We start from the raw sequence: 20,617 nt of genomic DNA, 5'->3' as shown, positions 1-20,617 counted from the left end.
TACCATTTTTGCAATTTATGTTATTATTATCCCAATGACATCAAAACTCTAATATTACAATTTCGGTATTGTTGTCATTACACCCTATGAATAGAAATCGATGTTGAACAGAGAATAAAATTAACAAGGTTCATGTCACCGATTCCTGCTCATTTTAAATGACAATGCCAGCTCCTTGATCATAAGACATCAACAAATTTATAGATCATAAAGCAAGAGAAGTATTAAAGTTTATTAAATTTATGAAATTTAAAAATATGGAAAATAAATTTACTGTTGCGACTCGCGTTGTTGTATTGTTATACTAAGATATCATGTTAATCCTTAGATCATGGCGGATGTCGATATATATCATGATATAAAACGAGTCTATTATCTGGTTTGGCTATAACAAATATAAAATGTGATGAATTAATAAATTGAACCACGAATTACAAAGAATTCAAAGGAGAAAATGAAAATAAAAAAACTACAAGGTATGTGAGTCATGTATCAGAAAGAAAGTATAGAAAAGGCAGAAAAGTGGAAAGGAAACATAGAAGAATGTCAGCGAAACCTCACTCTGCGCTCTTGTTTTTCAGTGAGATCTTCAAGACTCCAGTTTCTTCTCATTCCACTACTCCTCATGAGCTTTGGTCCTGAGGGTCCAGGATAAGGAACATCTCCTGTACTATAATTGCGGCGATGATCACCCTTAAGCTTGGCCACAGCACCAACTTTTGGCAGGTCACGTTTTAGTGATGATGGTAACTTGTTGTTTGACCAGCTTCTATCAACTTGATTGTATGCTTCCTTGATTTGCTTGGATTCCTTGTGTTCCTTGTATTCTTTGTATTCCTTGTGTTCCTTGTATTCCTTTTCTGGAAATAACTCCTCAAATGAGTCTGTTCTTGGAAGAAGCGGGCTGCAGGTAAGGCAGTTGAGACTCATTGTGTTGGTAATTTCTTGTATCTCATGCAAACAAAAGCAGCTTTTGCTTGTGTTGGTAGGGAAGAAGGTGAGTTTATTATATACATTAGGGCAGAGGAATTTGACAATGGTGAAGAGTTGCATGATTGGATTTGACAATGGAATTGATTAGTACAAGCTGTTGCCCTATTTTGGCATGGATTCTGACCCAAAACAAAAACAGATAGCCATTTTCTTTCTAATTATGGGGTTTGTTGTTGCATGAGCTATTGACCAACCAATGACTCATTCATGCCCAAAGCTTTTTACTGCAAGGATTTATGACATGGCAAATGTATTTTTTATCTTTCATCGTATGATTTTCCGGCTAATTTTATATTTTTAGCAAATAACAAGTTTGGAATTGTTATCACCAACTCAGTAATGCTCTATAGATTATTTAAAATATTGTAAAGTAAACACTTCTCATTTTTTCCTTTCCATTTCTTTCTTCCTTTTCTGATCAATTTTTTTAGGGTATCATTCATGAATTACGATTTATCTAAGTAGTAAGTCTTTTTCTTAAAAAAAAAAATTCAAATCTTTAAAAGGGACCCATTTAGATGGGCCACTGTCAATTTATTTCTAAACTTCTATATTTTCAATATGCATCCTTATAAATTTTAGTATTTTGGATGATACGGCTAAAATATACAATTTGAAATATATTTTCTTTATCTTTTAATATATTATTCAAAATACAAAAAATTGTATTTTTATTGTACTGCAAAAAGCTTTGGAAATATGTTGAAATTATGGAGGTACAAGTGGAAATTATGGAAGTGCAAGAAGAAATGACCAAAGATTGGTCCTCATTGTTCTTCACAGTTAATATATGGTCAAAACTATTTCTACCCAACTTGAGACAATTTTATCATACACTCCCACAATTTCTTCCTCACACCTAACAAATTTTAAAATTTTCACTTTGTCATTTAATTTTTAAACGAGAATAAAGCTTTCATTGCTTCATTTTTCTTCTTTCTTATCAAGATTTCAACTCATCAATTAAGTGAGATTAATAAGTTTGTATTGTATAACCGTTCGATTAATCTTGGACCTGACAATCCAAATGGTCAGGTATGTCGCAAACATGACCACACACAATTTTTGAGACCGTGCAACTATGTCCAACACGATTAGTTTATAGGAAAGTTACTTCTAACACTTATCAATTCAAGACAAAATATGATTATTATCAATTGAGTCGTAGTTAGGTAATCACTAATCCAAAGCATAAGCCAAAGTCTATTAATACAAATTTAAGGTAAATAGATAGAAGATGACATTTAATACGCACTAATAACTTGATTTGCCGAATCTTTATTAAGGTGTGTGTGTGTTACCTTACTCTTTAAAATAATACATCAGAATTATTCTTTGAACCTTTTTATATGATATCAAGAGCAAGACACCAACATCCTCTACAATATAGGAATTGATGTTTCTTTATTTCATTGAATATTTTTGATCTTCCGATAAAAATCAATCGGAGAAACATAATTATGGGACTTTTATCGGATTTGTGACCAAGTCAGGTATATCTAATTATGTTCTTAATCTTTTTGTTGTTACTAAGGGTAGTGATTGCATAATTGATTCAGGTGCTATTGATCATATGACTTGTGATCCCAATAAATTTACTAATTTTTTCCCTTATTGTTCTAAAAGTGTTATTATTAATGACAATGGGGTCTCATCTCCTATTGAAGGTGTAGGTACTATATCCCTTTCACCCTTTTTATCCATTCCTAATGTTTTATTTGTTTCTATATTGAACTGCATCTTATCTCCGTTAGCAAGTTAACCAAACCACATTCTTGTATTGTCTTGTTTTACCTAACCCATTGTTTTTTCCAGGACATCCATTCCAAGGATAAGATTGTCAGTAGTAGAGAGAGTGAAGGACTGTATTATCTTGAAAATGTCTCACAACAAACTTATAAAAGAGTGTTGGCTTGTCATGCGAATGATCACATACAAGATAAAAACAAAAAGGAAATTTGGTTATGGCATAGATGGTTGGAACATCCTTCTTTTGGTTATTTAAAAAAAATATCTCATAAATTTAATATTTCTGATTTTCTTTTTAAAACTTGTGTTAAGGCAAAAAGTCATCATATTGTGTTTCCTTTAATCAATAAAAAAATTGATTTATTTAACATCATCTAGTTTTATTTAATATTTTAAAAAAGAGAGAAAGTAAGGTGATAGGTTAGTATAACCTGCATATTTGTAAGGTATAATGGGCTATTCCGCCACGGAAGAAGAAGAAAAGTAGAGAAGGTGAAGCTGGGAAATAAGAAAGAACGGTGAAAGAAAAAAAAAATAGCAGGACTGAACGGTAACTTTACATAGAAGGTAAAAGGGAGTGAAATTAGAAAGTACGGAGTTCAGTAAAAGCCCAAAATACAGCTTTGTTTAGTTATAAAATATAAGTGAATTTCTCTTTGCAACACCTTTTCTAATTATTCCCACCCCATTCATTTTTTCTTAAAAGAACACTCAGAAATTGAATCAGGAAAAGAAAGTCCGTTTGATGTTAGAAGAAAAATGCAAGCAATGTTAAAATAAATGAAATATCAAATTTATAAAGGGAGAAACAGAGAAGTTTACATTCTTGCAAAACACTTCGAAAAGTAGATAGAAAATAAGTTCACTTCAACAATCTTCAAAATATTTTCGAAATAAAGAAAAAGACGGCACTAATAAAAATTAAGTTTATCATTTTGTGAAATTAATTTCTAGACATATGATAAATTTTAGTTTCACAATTTAATTTCATGAAATATGTAAATTTTTTATATTTTAAAATTTGAGGTTCAAAGTATTATACTAATCATTATGTTAATAAAGACATTATTTAGACTTTAAAAAAAATTAGCAACACTTTAGAACTCGAATTTCACGGCTTCTCTTATTCCCCGAGCCAGAAAAACAAATGCCTATTATATGCGATATAAAACTTTTATTTTATATTAAAAAGTAAAAAAAATCAATGTATGGAAATAATTAATCGTTAAATTTATTATAGCTGAATATTTTTTATCTCTATGCACAATTAAAAAAGTTATGAGTACTAATTTCAATATTGAAAACTATAATTATTACACTTATTTGATAATTTTGTTCAAATATTTTAATAGAGCAAGCAACACACTGTGAGCAATAAGTATAAACTGAAGGGTGTAGATCAGACGCAGCCCAAAAACATAACTGCATAAAATCCAAACAATCAGCCATTAATGAAGAATTTAATTAGCATTAACTACAAGCCTTTTATTTCTTATGTAGTATATGGCTATTAATTTTAAAATAATTATTTTAGATGTACACAGAATGATTTTTAGTTAATTAATTAATAATGTCAAAGTTTATACTTACAATTTCTGAAAATTAAACTCATATATTATCTATTATATATTATAGTATATTAAAAAATTTACTTTATTATCTATTTTTTGACAAATGTATCCAAAAGTAATTTTTTAATTATTTAACATTGTTAATTTATTTTTATTTATATTTAATTTAATATTACATATATATATAATATACAAATTATGTTAGACATTTTACTATTTCATTCATTTATTTTATTTTTAAATTGATTTATCTTGAAAATAAAAATAACTGTTATACTTTTTTTATTATAAATTTTGTCTTTTTATAATATATACTTTTTTAGTCATTTCTAATAACTATTATCTATATAATATAAGAAAACAAATTTATAAGAAATTTACTTTATTATTTATATTAATTTAACCATTTAATAACTTTTTTATTTATATTTAATTTGGTGTTATGCATAAAAATTATTTTAGTTATTTTACTGTTATCTGTGAGACCTGAAAATTAGAGTTAAAATAGGAGTATTAGGTTATTTGACCCAGGCTTTAATAGTAACCCATAATATAAATTGATTTTTTGAGACATCATAGTTCATTTATGTAATCACTTTATCTCTCTAAAATCTTGTTTTTCAAGTTCTTACCACTTCTTCTCACTGAACCAGTGAATTTCTGATCAGGTGGTGCCAAGCATTCACGACGAAGAGAGCTCCAAAACCCACCAATCAGTTCGGGTTTTAGGCGGGTAAGTTGCTCTGCCCTGTTCTCCACTATTCTTGAACTTGGACATGCAACCTTTGTTGGTTGCATGTGTCTTGTTCTTTACCTCTTTCTGTTTTCTACAAAATCTTGAGCTCTAAGAGTTGTCTTCCGTCATCAATTTGGTGAGCTGTAGGGTTTTATTGAGTCCTTGTTGTGCATGCATTGTTGAGGCGAATTTGTGAGTTGAGCTGTGAAACCCTAAGGTAAGGGAAGCTAGATATTCTTTTGAAATTATTGCATGATGCGTATGTTTGCTGAATTGTGAATTCGGTATGTTGTTTGAGACATAGTTTAGGTGAGTTATAACGGACTAACCTCGGGTGGCAGTTGATGGTTTTCCAGTTACTACACCACCCAGGTGCACAAACCCCTGGAACTTGACATTTCATACTAGTCTGGATGGTCAAATCACGTGGTCAGTCATTGGTATCCAAATAATGCATTCGGTCTTAGTCTGTATTGTGTTATGATCCTTGCATGCTTGAAATACTTGGTCATTACATGCTTATGTTTTGGTTAAATTGGTATGGGTTGTATGATCTTTGTATATCTAGCTCACCCTTGCTTCAGTATTTGTTTGTCTATGTATTGTTTTCTCTTTGGCGATGATCACCTTAATGGTGTGAGCTTAGGGATGCAATCTTTTCAGTTGGCGAAGTAGGAAGTTAGATGCGCAGCGGAAGTGTAGGTTGTGCTTTTCGCTCTTCAGTTGAAGAATTTAGTTCTTCATAAAATTGTAGATTTGTTCTTTATCATATATGTAATATTCATTTTAGTAGTATTTTTCTATTAAAATTGGGACGTTACATTATCTAATTATTTTACTTTTAAATTGATTTGTCCTGAAAATAAAAATATTTTTATATTATTATTTTTTTTATTAATTTTATAAACACTTATATATATATATATATATATATATATATATATATATATATATATATATATATTTATGTTAGGTGTTGCATGTTGATGAATATTATTGTAGTGATTTGTGAATTGGTGTGTGATTGAACTCTAATGCTTCTAATTTGGAAGTTTGTTTTGGTACAAAATTGAGGTAGGATTGAAGGTAATGAGAATGAAGTGTTGTGACCTTATTTTTAGTTTAAATTGGGGTTTTGGTAGGTTAATTTATAGAAAAACAATTTTGGAGTGATAACTTATGTTTGAGATATATTTTTAAGTCATTTTAAACTTATCTAGAATAAAATTTGATATTGATTTGGGATGTGATAAATAAGTAGAATTGTAAGTTTAATTTTATGTTGTTTTGGTCTATTTGAGAGGTTTTAGTAGGTGAGAGTTTAATCCGAAATGTCTATGATAAAAATGAAGATTTATGGTCTATTTTTTAGTTAATTGTAACTACTATAAACTAGGGATGACAACGGGTTGCGTCGAAGAGGAATAATGTCTACCCACAACCTGACCCATCAGATAAAACTGTACACACTATCCGACCTGCTACCCGTGCAAGTATCCGTTTAAAAAATACCTGCGAATATTTTAAAACCTGTGGATATCCACAAAAAAAATATTTTATATATTTTTAAAATAAAATTTAAATAAAATTACAAAAATTATATATAATATAATATAAATTAAAATTTAATTTTAATTAATTTTAACCTAGTAAAATATAATTTTATTTTATTTTTAATTAAATTTAATTAAAAATATATATAAATAATTTTTTTTATTAATTTTGTGAATGATAGATACCTGCAGATCGAATAATATATCACATTCACGTATACCCAACCCTTTTAGAAACAGATATTAAAATATCCCTTACCTATTATTCACAAATAATAACTACCGAAATTTATCTAAAATAACTTGTATTCACTGATATTTTTATCATCCCTACCTTATAATCTTCCAAATTTCTTATTTACATTAAGAACAAAAAGACTCGTGCATAAGCACGGAATTTCAAAACAATATAATTTAAAATTTCACACGATTTTAACTAAAATATCAATATAATTTCAAAAATAAAATAAAATTACAATAAAAGATACAACATAATCTCGATTTTAAAACAGTAATATATTTCTAAAACATAAAACGTAACCATATCAAAATATTATTATATTATAATATTTTCATCATAAAGATAAGCATAATAATTTATTAAAATATAAAATCTAATTAAAAGTGTCTAAAACAGATATCATATAACTATCTCTTCAAATACTTAAATAATAATATTAAAAACACATTAATCAAAATTTTAATTTTTTAAATACAATACAAAAAAAAATATTAAATTTTAACTTTTATCAAAATTATTTAATATTATACATCACTAATTAAAATATATTATTAATAAAATAAAAAACATGATGATAAATAAAATAAAAAACATGATGATAAATAAAATAAACTATAAAAATATTTTATAAATATCGTAACAAATATAACTCAGCTAATTCTTTTTAATTTAATAAATTAATATATAAAAGAAAATTATAACAACGGAGGTCTCAAACTAGTTATGAAATAAAAAGGCAGTTAGTATATGTAGTTTTTCTGCTATACAGAATTACTTCAATTACACGTTGCTTTTTCTCTCTAAAGTAATCGATTTTTATATATAACTGTGTAGCCTCCTTTTTTAAGTGTTGCGTTTGGACATGACAGCTTCTCCTATAATACTAATGCTTCGTGCTTCTAAAGTTATAATCACACATCATAATCCATACTAACTAAAAGTTCTGTTAATTTCACACATTTCAATCGTGTTTAATATTTTTTAGCAGATAACTAATATTATTTATACATCACAACTATTTATTTAAAAAATACTGGCTTACACCAATGATATTGTATTAATGTCATACTTTTTTCTAATTCATATTATTTAAATTAAATGATTTCGTTTTTTAATTTTGTAAAAAAAATTAGATGAATTTTTCTTATTTTATTTGTTCAATTTAGTTTTTTATTTTAAAAACTTCAATACAATTATTTTATTTTCGTTATTATTACATTAATAAAATATATAATATGTTACCTCATAATTTTTTTTAATAAAAAATATCAATTTATATAAAAGATTATTTTAAAATTTATACACAAATTAAACTTTTTTTGAATTTTAAAAAAATATTGTTTGATTTTAAAAGAATTATAATTAAATTGAGACAATAAAAATATTGAGACCAACAAAATAAAAATATAAAAATAAATTGAGATAAATAAAATGACACGTGATCTGACAATTACACTTAACATTGTAACTTGTCATGTGATACAATTTCTACTTAACACTTAAAAAAATATTTTTTAAAAAATAAAAATATTTAAAAGAATTAAAAAAAAAACAGCTAACACATGACATCCATATTACTACGACAAATACTTAATTGTTTTAATTTAGAAAAAAAAGTAAAAATCTATTTAAAAAGAAGTCACAAATATAGATACTATCTTAATTATTAAACTTAAAAAAATTCAATTCGTTTTACATAAAATAAAATCGGTAAAACGTATTTTTTTTATAATATTTACTTTTTTAAAAAATTGACAACAGATCATCTTAGGATAACTACGAAAAAAAATTCCCCTCTTGAGGTCGTCTATTTGTAATTTAAAATTAAAATTGAAGATTTATTTAGGAATGTATTATGTTATTCGTTTTTAATTTTTAAATTAAAAAAAAAATATAACAAAAGAATAAAAAGAAACTCTACTCACTTAATACTTTAAGTTAAAAAAAATTTAGTTAAATTTTTAGTCAACTTCAGCCGTATTCTTACATCAGTCTAGCCTGGGAAATTGAATCTTCATAGCACCAAAACCACATTATAAAAAATTGAATTGAATGTGTTCAAAGTAATATATTTTTAAAGACAATTTAAATTTGAAATTACTTTATCACAAACCATCATATTTTGTAATAGTTAAAAATTTAAGCATTAATTTATTTTCTATATTTAAGTATATTGTTAAATTAACAATAACGTATCTTATAAGTATTCAGCGTTAAAATTTTAATCATCTTTTATCTTAAAGATAAAGGAAGGTGAAGAAAAATAGTGTGAGGTAGAAGGAAATAAATAAAGGTAAAAAGAGAAAATAAAATAAAATAAAAGGTTTTAAATAAAAAAATAACCAAGATTTTGAACACTTGTAAAAAAAGTTGAAACCAATTTAGTTAAAGAAATTAAATTGATTATATTTAACAAATATTGAATTTACTTAAATAAAAATAATATAAAAATCTCGTATTTTTAAATTTGGTCCTCCTTTTAAAGAAGAACGATTTTTAACTAAACCATGATTAAGTGCGCGAAAAGTCCCCCAAGTTTGTACCTTATTTTAGAAATCTAAACTGAATATGATTTTGTTGACTAACTTTCTTGTGTCTCTCAAATTAACTCGATATCATATCATCCAACGAATCAAATGCTTGCCTAGAACTTTAAAAATAAACTTAAACATTTTTTATCATTCAAGCTTTGGGAACACAATTAAATTATTATCTCTTCTGAAAAGTATAATAGATCATATAACAGTTCGGTCTTTTTTTTATAGATATAATTTCCATAAAAAGAAATAAGCTTTTTTAGGTATAGAATAACTGAATCGACTGCTCCTATAACATTAATGGTGAATATAACATATTTATTGGTAATTAATTTGAATATTATGACGAAAATAATAGATTACAAATATTATTAATGATTTAACAGTTTAATTTATCTTTAGAATTTATAAAAACGATATATTTTTGTTTTATTTGTAAAAAATATTTAGATGATGTATTCTTCCATTCAATACATTTAATAGTATAATTTAGGATTCGAAAATTAAAATAGTTTAAATATATTTTTTTTTTAATTATTCAGTTGGTTTCTATTTTTAGCAATTTTTATTAATAAGTTTCTCAATTATTTATTGTCTCAATTGGATTTTTAATTATAAAAAAATTGATACAATTAGATCATTATCGTTATACTGACATAGTGACGTTAAATCTAAGTTGGTATGCCACGGTGATGTATTTTAATTAAAATACGTGCAAACTTAGGGTGTGGTGATCCTATCATACTCATCTGAGTTAATCAGAGGTTGTCACGTCATTATCATCTTCATCTCAAACTTCTCAAATAGAAACCAATCTCCATTGCATAAGTTTGTTGTCGGCCACCGTTAACCACCATTGAAACCCTTCTTTAGATAAGATCGTCTTAAATCTTCTTCTCTATCGCGTATCCATGCACAAAACCTCAAACCCCAAATCGACAAACTCATATTCTCCACCATGACGAAATTAGCGTGCAACCTCCACCATTGTTCTCCTTCAACCTTACAACCACCGTGAGCACCACGAGGAAACCCCGACCACGTGAAACCCTATCTCCCACGAGTAAGGACAAACCTCTAACCTACAAAACAAGACCCAACCAATGTCCACCCAAGCATCATGAATCACAAACCCTAACCTAGAACCGTGAAGGCCAAATCACAAAACCCCCATCTCCATCTTTGCACTTCAATCACAAAACTTGAAATCGCAAAATAGCCACCACCGCAAGACAACCCTCCATCTCCGTGGCCTCCTTCGTCATACTTTCCTTGCCAATCACCAACCTGCAAATCAAAACTAGAACCACCACAAATCCTTTCTTCTCTTTAACATCAGCCACTCAAACCCATCGTGATTCCTTTGTGCCTCACAAAACCCAAAAAATAGAAACCTTAATTAAAATGAAATTGGAATGTTTTAGTGGCTACGTGCAAATTGGTTGGCCAGATCTAGTGCATCGCCGACATTAATGGGTGGTGACTAAAGACACTTTGGCTGTTCACAAAAAACATTCCAAATTTAATTTTAATTAAATTTTACTAATTTTTAATATTTAAAATATTAAAATTCATGTACCATACACTAAGTCTATCACGTATTTTAATTAAACCACATCATTGTATCCCGTCATCTTACACTTAACGTTGCTTTATCAATTTAACGACATGAATCCAATTACATCAATTTTTCACAATTAAAGATTGAATTGAAACAAAAATAAATGAAAAACCTATTTAAGAAAAGTCACCAAAAATAGGAAATAAGAGTATGATTAAACCCTTTTTTTTTCTGCTCTCCTCTAAATGTTTAAAGATAAAACTACTGACTGAATTTTACACTAAAACAAATAATACATTTGATAATATAGTAATTGACTAAAAATAATATTTTAAATGTATTAACCTAACCATATTATTGAATGTATTTGAAATGGTAAGAGTGTGTTCTCATGAGGGAGAGGAATTGAGGGAGAGTGAGTGGAGGGATTTGAGGGGATTTGGAGGTGAATTAATTGTTGTTTCTTTGAGTGGATTTAGAAGTAAGAGCAGTTCTCCCTGCACCTCACCCACTTCCTCTTGCACCTCCCATGTTTTTTTTATTTCCAATTTCACCCCTAAAAGAATATTTTGATTTTCAAAAAATTCTGAAAAAGCTGACCATATGCTCTTTTTCGATGCTGCTTTTCCATGCCCCTTTTCCATGCCGCATTTCAGATGCTAAAGCCTCTACACCCCCTTCTTCTTTCTTTTACTTTGCCCCCTTTCCTCCCAGCAAACACTCTACTTTGCAAACACTTCATTAATTAATCCTTCATTTAATTCAGTCAAACATATTTAACGATTAATTAATTATGTCTAACTCCTAACAACTATTCTTAATTACTAACAACTGGTCTAACTATAAACCCTAACATGCACCCCCTCACGTCCTTCCTCTTCACTTCAGTAGCATTTTCTTCAGTCACTGTTTAATTGGTTTGAGCTGTATTGGTGTTGCTGATCGGTGCTGTGGTGATCGTGTTGTGGTGATATTTGGTGGTGCTGATCTTTGATGGTGGTGCTGCATTGAATTGAAGAGGATATAGTACGATAGGAAGAAGACAAAGCATAAGAGCATAAGAGGTTAGTCTCAAAATCCAAATAACCGCATTTCGACCAGCAGTTAAAAAAATTAACAACAATAAATACTTAATTTATAATACTTAAATAATTACAAATTATAACAAAAACAATAAAATTCTTAAAATAAATTAAGCTCGTTAAAAATAAAAAATTTACACATATTAATTATTCTTTAATCAAATAAATAAGTTAAAAAAAATTACATATTAAATTCTAATTAACAAAAAATTCTCAAACAAATAAAATCAAAGTAAAAAAAGTATACATATTAAATAATATATACAAAATTTAAAATTATAAAAAAATATATTTAAAATAATTAACAAACAAATAATAAATAAATCAAAACATACTACCAAAAAAATTAATTTAATATAATAATATAATTTTTCAGAAAATAAAAGAAATGCAAAACCCTAACCGTAGCTCGCAAGGAACCGCAACTCAGCACTCCCACCCTCACTTCCCCGGCCGCATCTCCGAACGGCGGCAAGCCTTAGACGCACCTCCCAGGTGCGGCACCCTCAAAAGCACCCACCCCCTTCCTCCGCCGCATCTCCGAACGGCGGCAAGCCTTAGCCGCACCTCCCAGGTGCGACACCTCTACTCACTCTTACGCCGACCGCCACATCTCCCAACGGCGTCTCTCCGTAACCGCATCTCCCAATGGCGGTTACTCACATCCGCACCTCCCAGGTGCGGCACCCCTCAATCGCGCCTCTCACGTGTGGCACCCCTCATCGCATCTCCAGATGCGGTTCTGCGAGATCGCACCTTGAACCCAGACCAAATACCCAACCCCAACCTGATTCAATCAAAGCAGAAACAACAATGCAGCTCCTCTCATATAAGCAACATCATCACTAACAACTATCCTAAACAGCTTCAACAAAATCAACATTTAAGCAACTAACCTGGACGCATGAAGTGCTAGATCTCCCGAATGATCACTGAGAAGAGGAAGCAGAAAATGTGAATGTTCTTCTTGGGCAAAGTAAAAGAAGAAGAGGGTGTAGAGGTCCTGTGAAATGCGGTTGGAAAGGAGAATGGGAAAGAACCATTTTTCAATGCATCGGCTTTTTTAGTGCTTTTTCAAAATCAAAATATTCTTTTTATGGGTAAAATTGGAAATAAAAGAAGAATGGGAGGTGCAGGACGAGGTGGGTGAGGTGCAGGGAGGAAGACTCTAGAAGTAAATGAGAGTGAATTTGGAAGTAAAGTATATGAAATTTAGTGTATGATTTGATTGATGTGACAGATAAAAAAATTTGTTTAATTGATAAAATTTGAAGATTACCAAAATACCCTTAGTAGTAAAAATAATATAAGATGATAATTATTAATGTTATATATAATTGTAAAAAAATTTATTAGAAGAAAAAAATAAAATTTATTTTTTAAAATGTAAAAAAATTATAATTTAGTAAATTGAAATAATAATAATTATATTATTATAATAATATTATTATAATAATAATTATTATTAGTTTTATTATTATTATTAATATATATTATTATTAAAACTACCTAAGTTTCATAATTAGAATGAATATTTTTATTACAGCAGTGCATGTATCTATCCTGCAAAAGTTATTTCATATTAAGGATAAAAGTGACTTTTTATTACAATCATCTTCAAATCTTTTCTATCAGCGAGGAATGAAATTTTTTTATATCCTTCAAATCCATCCACTCAAATCTATGCTAATCTATTAAAACAAACATAAAATTAGTTGCAAATCTACCTACACAAATCATTTTGTACAATATAATACCTTAAAGCGAACTGAGTGTAAAGGATGTTTATTATGTAATTTTTTTTATCATGATATGAAAAGTAATAAAGACATGTTAATTATTTATAGCGAAGTCCGACCGAAATGATGGTATTATGAAAAAACATGTGCCTAATAGTTGATTTTGATATTAAAGAATAGAAGAGAAGTGTAGAAGGAAGAGAAGAACAGGTATTAATCAGTTTTCAATGGGTCCATAGGATGTCAGCATTGTAATGGCGTGGATTTTCTTGAGCTGTTGTTAAAGGAAATATTTAATTAAGTGACAGATTTGGTGGCATATCATATGCTCTGCTCCACTTGTTTAATTTAGAATCAATTCTTCTCCAATAAACGGTTTCTTTCAAATCAATCATTCATTATACCAAAGTAAATTTTGATGTCATGTATATTACACAAGTTCTATGTTTTAATTGTCTGGTAGGTCTCGTTAAAAAATTCTTTTCCTCAAAATTCACGTGTTATCATGCCAATTTTAAATCATTTTGATGTATTTTGAAGTATAATACAAGTAAAATGTTTTTATACCACAAGTAATCTAGTCACGATATATATTTTAACATATCAGAAGCAGATGCAAAATTCGTTATTTTTTTTTTTCATTCTTTAAGTAAAACTTTTATGTAAAGCCTATTGAGTATGAACAATGTATGAATAGGGATTCGGTAGATAAATGTTCTCCTCTTTTTAAGGATTGAGTGTTTGAGGTATCTATAAAAACATTTCGATATACATATCAATATAATAAAAAAAACTAATATTAAATAAGTGTGTATTTTAGATATTTATGTAAAAAAATATATGTACCTCATTTTTTATTTTTTAAAATATACTTATTAGTCATAACAAATAAATTATTTTTATTTTCTTATACATTTAATATCAAAACATCTTTATAGATATCGTTGAACATATTATATTGATTGAAAATAAGATTAATTTACAATGTATATGAATGTAAATATTAAAAGTGAGAGATTATATAAAAAGTGAGATATATTGATAAATAAATTGATTTATATGTTCTTTAAAATAACTTAAAATTGTATAAAAAAGATTTAATTTTATATTAAGAAATATTTATATGTTAAAGTTGTGACAACAATTCTTGAAAAAATTCTAGTGTATTAAACTGTTTTCAATGAACTTTTTAACCTTTTAAAGAATTAAAAGAATGTTAAGGAAGAATAATGAAAGAAATCACACACAGATTTATAATGGTTCAACTCCTTAAGAGTTTACATCCAATTTTCTTCCAAGAACTTGAGTTGGAAGGAAATTCACTGAGACCAAGTGTTAAGATTATAGAGATACAAGACTCACCTATGTACTTTAAATCTCTAACAACACTAGAAAATAACATCCTAGGTGAGGCTACACTCACTCACACGAAGAACTTTGCCTGCACAACAAAGGTAACTACAATTCACAAAGAATTACAGAAAAATAAAACTTGATACAACTCTAGTGCTGATGTTACAAAGAAATCAGAATTCAGACCCTTCTATATCTTTTCTCTCACTCTTGAAAGCTTGTAACTTGAATATCGTCAATTGATGTTTGGCTTCTCCAAAAATGCTCCAAAACATCACAAAAGATTGCTCTTAGAATGTTAAAGAAATTAGCCACATATATATACCAAAAGACATATTACTGTCAATTTTAATCGATTAAGTTATTTTCCTAATTGATTAAAACAAATAGCAAAGTTGCCTGATGTGCATCAAACAATTTTAATTGATTAAATTATTTTTTTAATCAATTAAAATTTACACACTGTTTTAATCCATTAAATTAATTTCTTAATCGATTAAAACAGAGAGTAAGTCACTAGCATGTGACAGTTTTAATACTCGGTTTATATCATCATACAATTAACACATATTGATAACAATACATCTTAATATAGTTTTACAACTTATTAATCAAGTCAGGAACATTATTCAACGTCATAAAAAACAATCATTTAACCAAGTTAGAACATGTTAATCATCTAAACCATTAAGGTTACTTGGATTGAAAGGCTCCCCCTATCAACATTATATATGTGTAAGAGTCTATAAAATAGTGTCTTAGAGGTGATAACGTGTTTTAAATAATAAAACTTAATTATTTTAATATTAAAAATTCAATGCATAAATAGAATTTCTATTAAGGAGTTTCATTGTCTAAGAGCACACTTCTTTCTAAAACTCTTTCTCTAAGATCTATGTAATCTCTCTTTAAGTTTTCTAAACTCTTGTTCATTTGTCTAAAGATAAGAGACTACTTGAATGAGCCTTGAAGCGAAATCTTTTACTTTAACCAATCAGTTTCTAACAAGAGTAAGTTATATGTATGTTCATATGAGTTATGAGATTTTACATATGTTGAGTTAGTTTGTTATATGTTTTAAATTGTTGTATGGAGATTTGCTTTGAACAATAGCTTACTCCACCTTCTTTTTTCTTCTATGTTGTTTACTTTTTGGAATAATTATCTATTGGTATGAGTAGATATAATATGAGTTAGGAGACAACATGCTTTTGGTGGAAGTCGAGGATACTACTCAGTATCATTTAAATTTTTAACTAGTCATTTGTATAGTTGTTCTCATCTTTTATAGAAACTTGTTCAATTTTTATGTGATCCTATACACATACTATCTTAGTATAATTATTACTATGAACACTTGTATTAATATTTGTATGTTTTCTATTTATCTATTATGCATTATCAAAATTTATAATGTTTTATTTAGTAATTTATACTGTTAAACGAGATGTTACTATATAAACTTAAACTTGAATTATGTAATCAAAATTTCTATTAATATAAAAAACATTCAAGTTTAAATAAATATAAAAAACTCTACGTACTACATCACATTAGTTTGAGTTATAAGATATGTAGCATTAATTATTTTTACAAAAAGTTGCTTCTATTATATTTTAACTCTATAACTAAAAATAAAATAAATTAACTACAACCAACATATTTTACAAGTGAGATAAATTTATAAGATTATACTAAAATAGTAAGTACAAACACTTATTAATAATTCTCTAAAAGTATATTCACTCCTAAATGTAAAGGTTAATTAAAAAGCAAACTAGTAATAACTACTAACCAATACTAAAATAACTTATTTGATATCTAATTATAACAATTATATAATAAAATATATAATTGAAAATATCCAACGCTTATGTAATTTATAAAAAACAAAATGAATAAAAAACACAAATAACTCAATTCTAAGATTATTTGTAATTGGTGACATAAGAATAATGCTAAGATTTCTTGAAGATAACAATTATAATGAGAGAGTAATGGAAAAAGATAAGTGAACAAAGAAATTGAATGAAAAAAGAGAAAGTCGAAGAATGGAGGAAGTGAAGGAAGAAAGAAAAAGAGAAAACAACATAATTGCGACAAAATAAAAGAATGTAACAATGATGCAAAATGAAAATAAATAAAAGCATTTTTGTAAACAGTCGATATCATACACATAACATAAATTCATGTTTCACACTAATATAAAATCTAAAAGTTATTCTCATTACTTAAATTAAAAATTACTGTTATATTTTTACCATTATTATTTTCTTAATAATGGAATTCTCCTTTCTACATTATAACCAATCTCTCCTTAAATTATAACTCAACTAATCAAATATCAATATTTGATTTGAATATAAATATGTAAAACATATAAATGATTTTAATTATTTTAATTTTCTGTTTTTTTTTTAATTATAAGTTTGTTAATATACAAGTCTCTAAATTTATTTCTGATGTGTAGTCCATAAACTTATTTAAAACATCAAAATGAAATATACATTTTTAAATAGGCTAAGTGCGTGATTGTTTTGGTAAGTGTTTAGAATTTTGATGAAGGTGTCATATAAATCATAAGGTATAGTTTTCGCAAATATCATATTAAATTTTGATATGATTTTTAGTGTGAATTATTGGTTTCCAAGAACACTAAATATGCCGTGACAAACTTAAACAAAAGGCTAACTAATTTGGCCCACTTCCATAAGAAATTCAATTTATCATTAGTATCACAAATGAAAAATGTATATACTTATATAACACCGTTTTCTCAATACACTTTCTCCTATGATAATTTATTCGGTCTACTAAATAACAACGGAATTCTTATTCTTTGTTCCATGTATTTTATTTTGAAAATAGTGAGACTTTGTACATAAATTTCAATTAAGAATAAAGAGTGTATATTAAAAAGAGTTAACTGAAAAGTATATTATTAGCATTCCTTTAACTATAAATATCTAATAATTTTATTAAATGTTTTATTAACTGTTGTGAATGGTAGTCTCAGTCAACTTGTTTTAGTCTAACTAATTTGTGTTAGATGACAAAAGATGGGATATTTTAAAAAAGGTTTAATAACCAATTTTGTTCTCAGTTTTGTTGACAAATCTCAATTTAGTTCCTCGTTTTAAAAATGATTGAAACGAGTCTTTACTTCCAAAATTGTGAGTCAAATTAGTCCTTCTCGTCAAACAGAAACAAACAACGTTAAGGTCTTGATGATTTGGCAGAAGAGATATTATTTTATAGATATATCTATAAAATAATATCTCTTATGCTAAATCATTAAACCCTTAAGACCATTTGATTCTGTTTAACAAAAGGGACTAATTTGACTCAAAATTTTGAAAGTGAGGACTCATTTCAAACACTTTCAAAATGAGGGACTAAATTAAGATTTGTCAACGAAACCGGAGACAAAATTGGCTATTAAGCATTTAAAAAACAATTGATTAAAAAGTTTACTTAACATAATTTGTTTTCTAAAATTAATTAATTGAAGTTATTTTTGTTAAGAAAGTGAAATTACCAATATAGGAGTTGATAAATTGTTTATATTCATATATTTATTAAGATTGTCTCTCTCCAATCTATTTTTTGTTAATTACTTTTTACATATTTTTTAACTAAGGAAATTCACTTAAATTGCTAATTGAATTCAATTTGATGTTTTTACTTGGAGAAAAGTAAATGGATGGATTCATAGCTATTATTATTAATTTGACTGCTCACATTAATAACATTGAGCATGAAAATAGTGACGGAATGGTAAGTTTAAATAACTTAGTTCAGGTGAAATTTCATATGATTTGATATTATTGTATAAAATATATTTAAATCTAATTTAACCTCATAATGATACGTATTAAAATAAGTTATTCATATTTTTGTTATTAGCTAAAAATGTAGATGAGAGGTGCTCCAACCCATTTAACAAAAGATTTACAAATACAACTCTCAATATTTACAAAGTTGTACGAAAGGATTTCATCCCAACCATATAAAAGATAATTTAATATTTTTATCCTTCTTAAACTAACTTAACTAAAATGTTTTTATACTCTATATAGTACAATGGGCCAAAACATGCATATGATCACCAAAAACATTAGAAATGTAACCCTTTAATACATCATAAACATTTATTTCAATACCAAAAAATATTTCACTTATTGACGAATTTTTTGTTGGTAAATTCGTCAATAATATATACTTTATTTATCGATAGATTTTTCCGTTGATAAAATCTATTGTTAAAAGTAACGATAAATTTTTTGCACACTCTTTCTCTTTCTCCGTGAGCCATACATTTTTACTCTATCTCTTTCCTTCCATGACTAATTTTCTCTTTTCCTTCCACAACCTCAAACCCTACTTTTCCTCCATTTTCAAAATCCTTTTCATTTTCTTTTCTCTCACTTGAGGGTAGCCCCCATCTTTCCTCACTTTTCCATCTCAACACAAATCACCATAGCTACAAGCTCCTTTGATGCGTCTCCATGTCTATTGAGTCAAGTTGTCGTCTTCATCACCACCAACTTCATCACTTGGGATCGTTCACTCCATTTATTTCTTTAACACACGCAAGGGAGGGAAAATGTCTATATTCTTCTTCTTTCATGCAAGGACTCATCCAAGTCAGGTTTACCGTCGTCATGTCACCCGCTACCACCACTATGTATCATTGCTAGAAAGTGATGGATTTTAAGCCAATCAAATCCCCTTATTCTCTTCCCTTTATTTTCTCTCATTTTGATTTGTGTTTGTGGTGCAGTAATTGTTAGGTTGGCTATAATTTTGTGTAAGTTATGAAATTAAATGAATTTGTATAATATTTGTGGCAATGATAATTGGATGATAATAAAATTATAGAGTAGTAAAAAGAGAGATGATGAAATTTTGTAGTGGCTATGAAATTATATGAATCTATATGACATTTGTTTGTAATGTGTTCATTTTTTGGATTAGAAAAAATAGAATAAAGAATAATATAGGAGGAAGAAGATGAACCAAATTAAGATAAATGAACTTTTTCTTCAATAATTGCCACAAATTTTTTTATAATTAATAACAAAAAAATTTTCAACAACTATTGACAGATTTTTTTTCTCAATAATTACCAATAAATATAAAATTTTATTAATAAATTTACCGACTACTGAAACCATTATTTTTCTCCATTTCAAATATCATCCTTATATTATTATTCCATCTTCTCATTTATAAAATTGTCGCCCTTTTTTATTCTTTGAGTTGCTATATAACTTAGGATAAACCTCCATGCTACATTACTTAAGCACCTATCCTCCTAAAATCTAATCTTATTATATTTTCTCATCACCTATAATATTCATTATTTTGACAACAAATTAATTTTCATCCCCATTTGATTTCTCGATATCTTTCCATCATCAAAATAAATATCTATTGTCAATAATTAATTAATTTCGAAAACATATTAAAAAATAAATTTTAAATTTTATACAATTTCAT

At 27.4% G+C, this 20,617-nt stretch overlaps 1 protein-coding gene across 1 annotated transcript; it reads right to left on the bottom strand.

Moving 5' to 3' along the window:
- Positions 1 to 383: 383 nt before the first annotated feature.
- Positions 384 to 1,179, bottom strand: LOC106776749. The gene has a single exon (XM_014664219.2). The coding sequence runs from the start codon at positions 1,051 to 1,053 to the stop codon at positions 547 to 549; it is 507 nt and encodes a 168-aa protein (XP_014519705.2). The 5' UTR covers positions 1,054 to 1,179; the 3' UTR covers positions 384 to 546.
- Positions 1,180 to 20,617: the final 19,438 nt, after the last annotated feature.

This window comes from Vigna radiata, chromosome 11 (genome assembly GCF_000741045.1).
Source record: "Vigna radiata var. radiata cultivar VC1973A chromosome 11, Vradiata_ver6, whole genome shotgun sequence".
Lineage (NCBI taxonomy): Eukaryota > Viridiplantae > Streptophyta > Magnoliopsida > Fabales > Fabaceae > Vigna > Vigna radiata.
The sequence above is the reverse complement of the archived record's forward strand: the minus strand, read 5'-3'. Positions and strand labels throughout refer to the sequence as shown.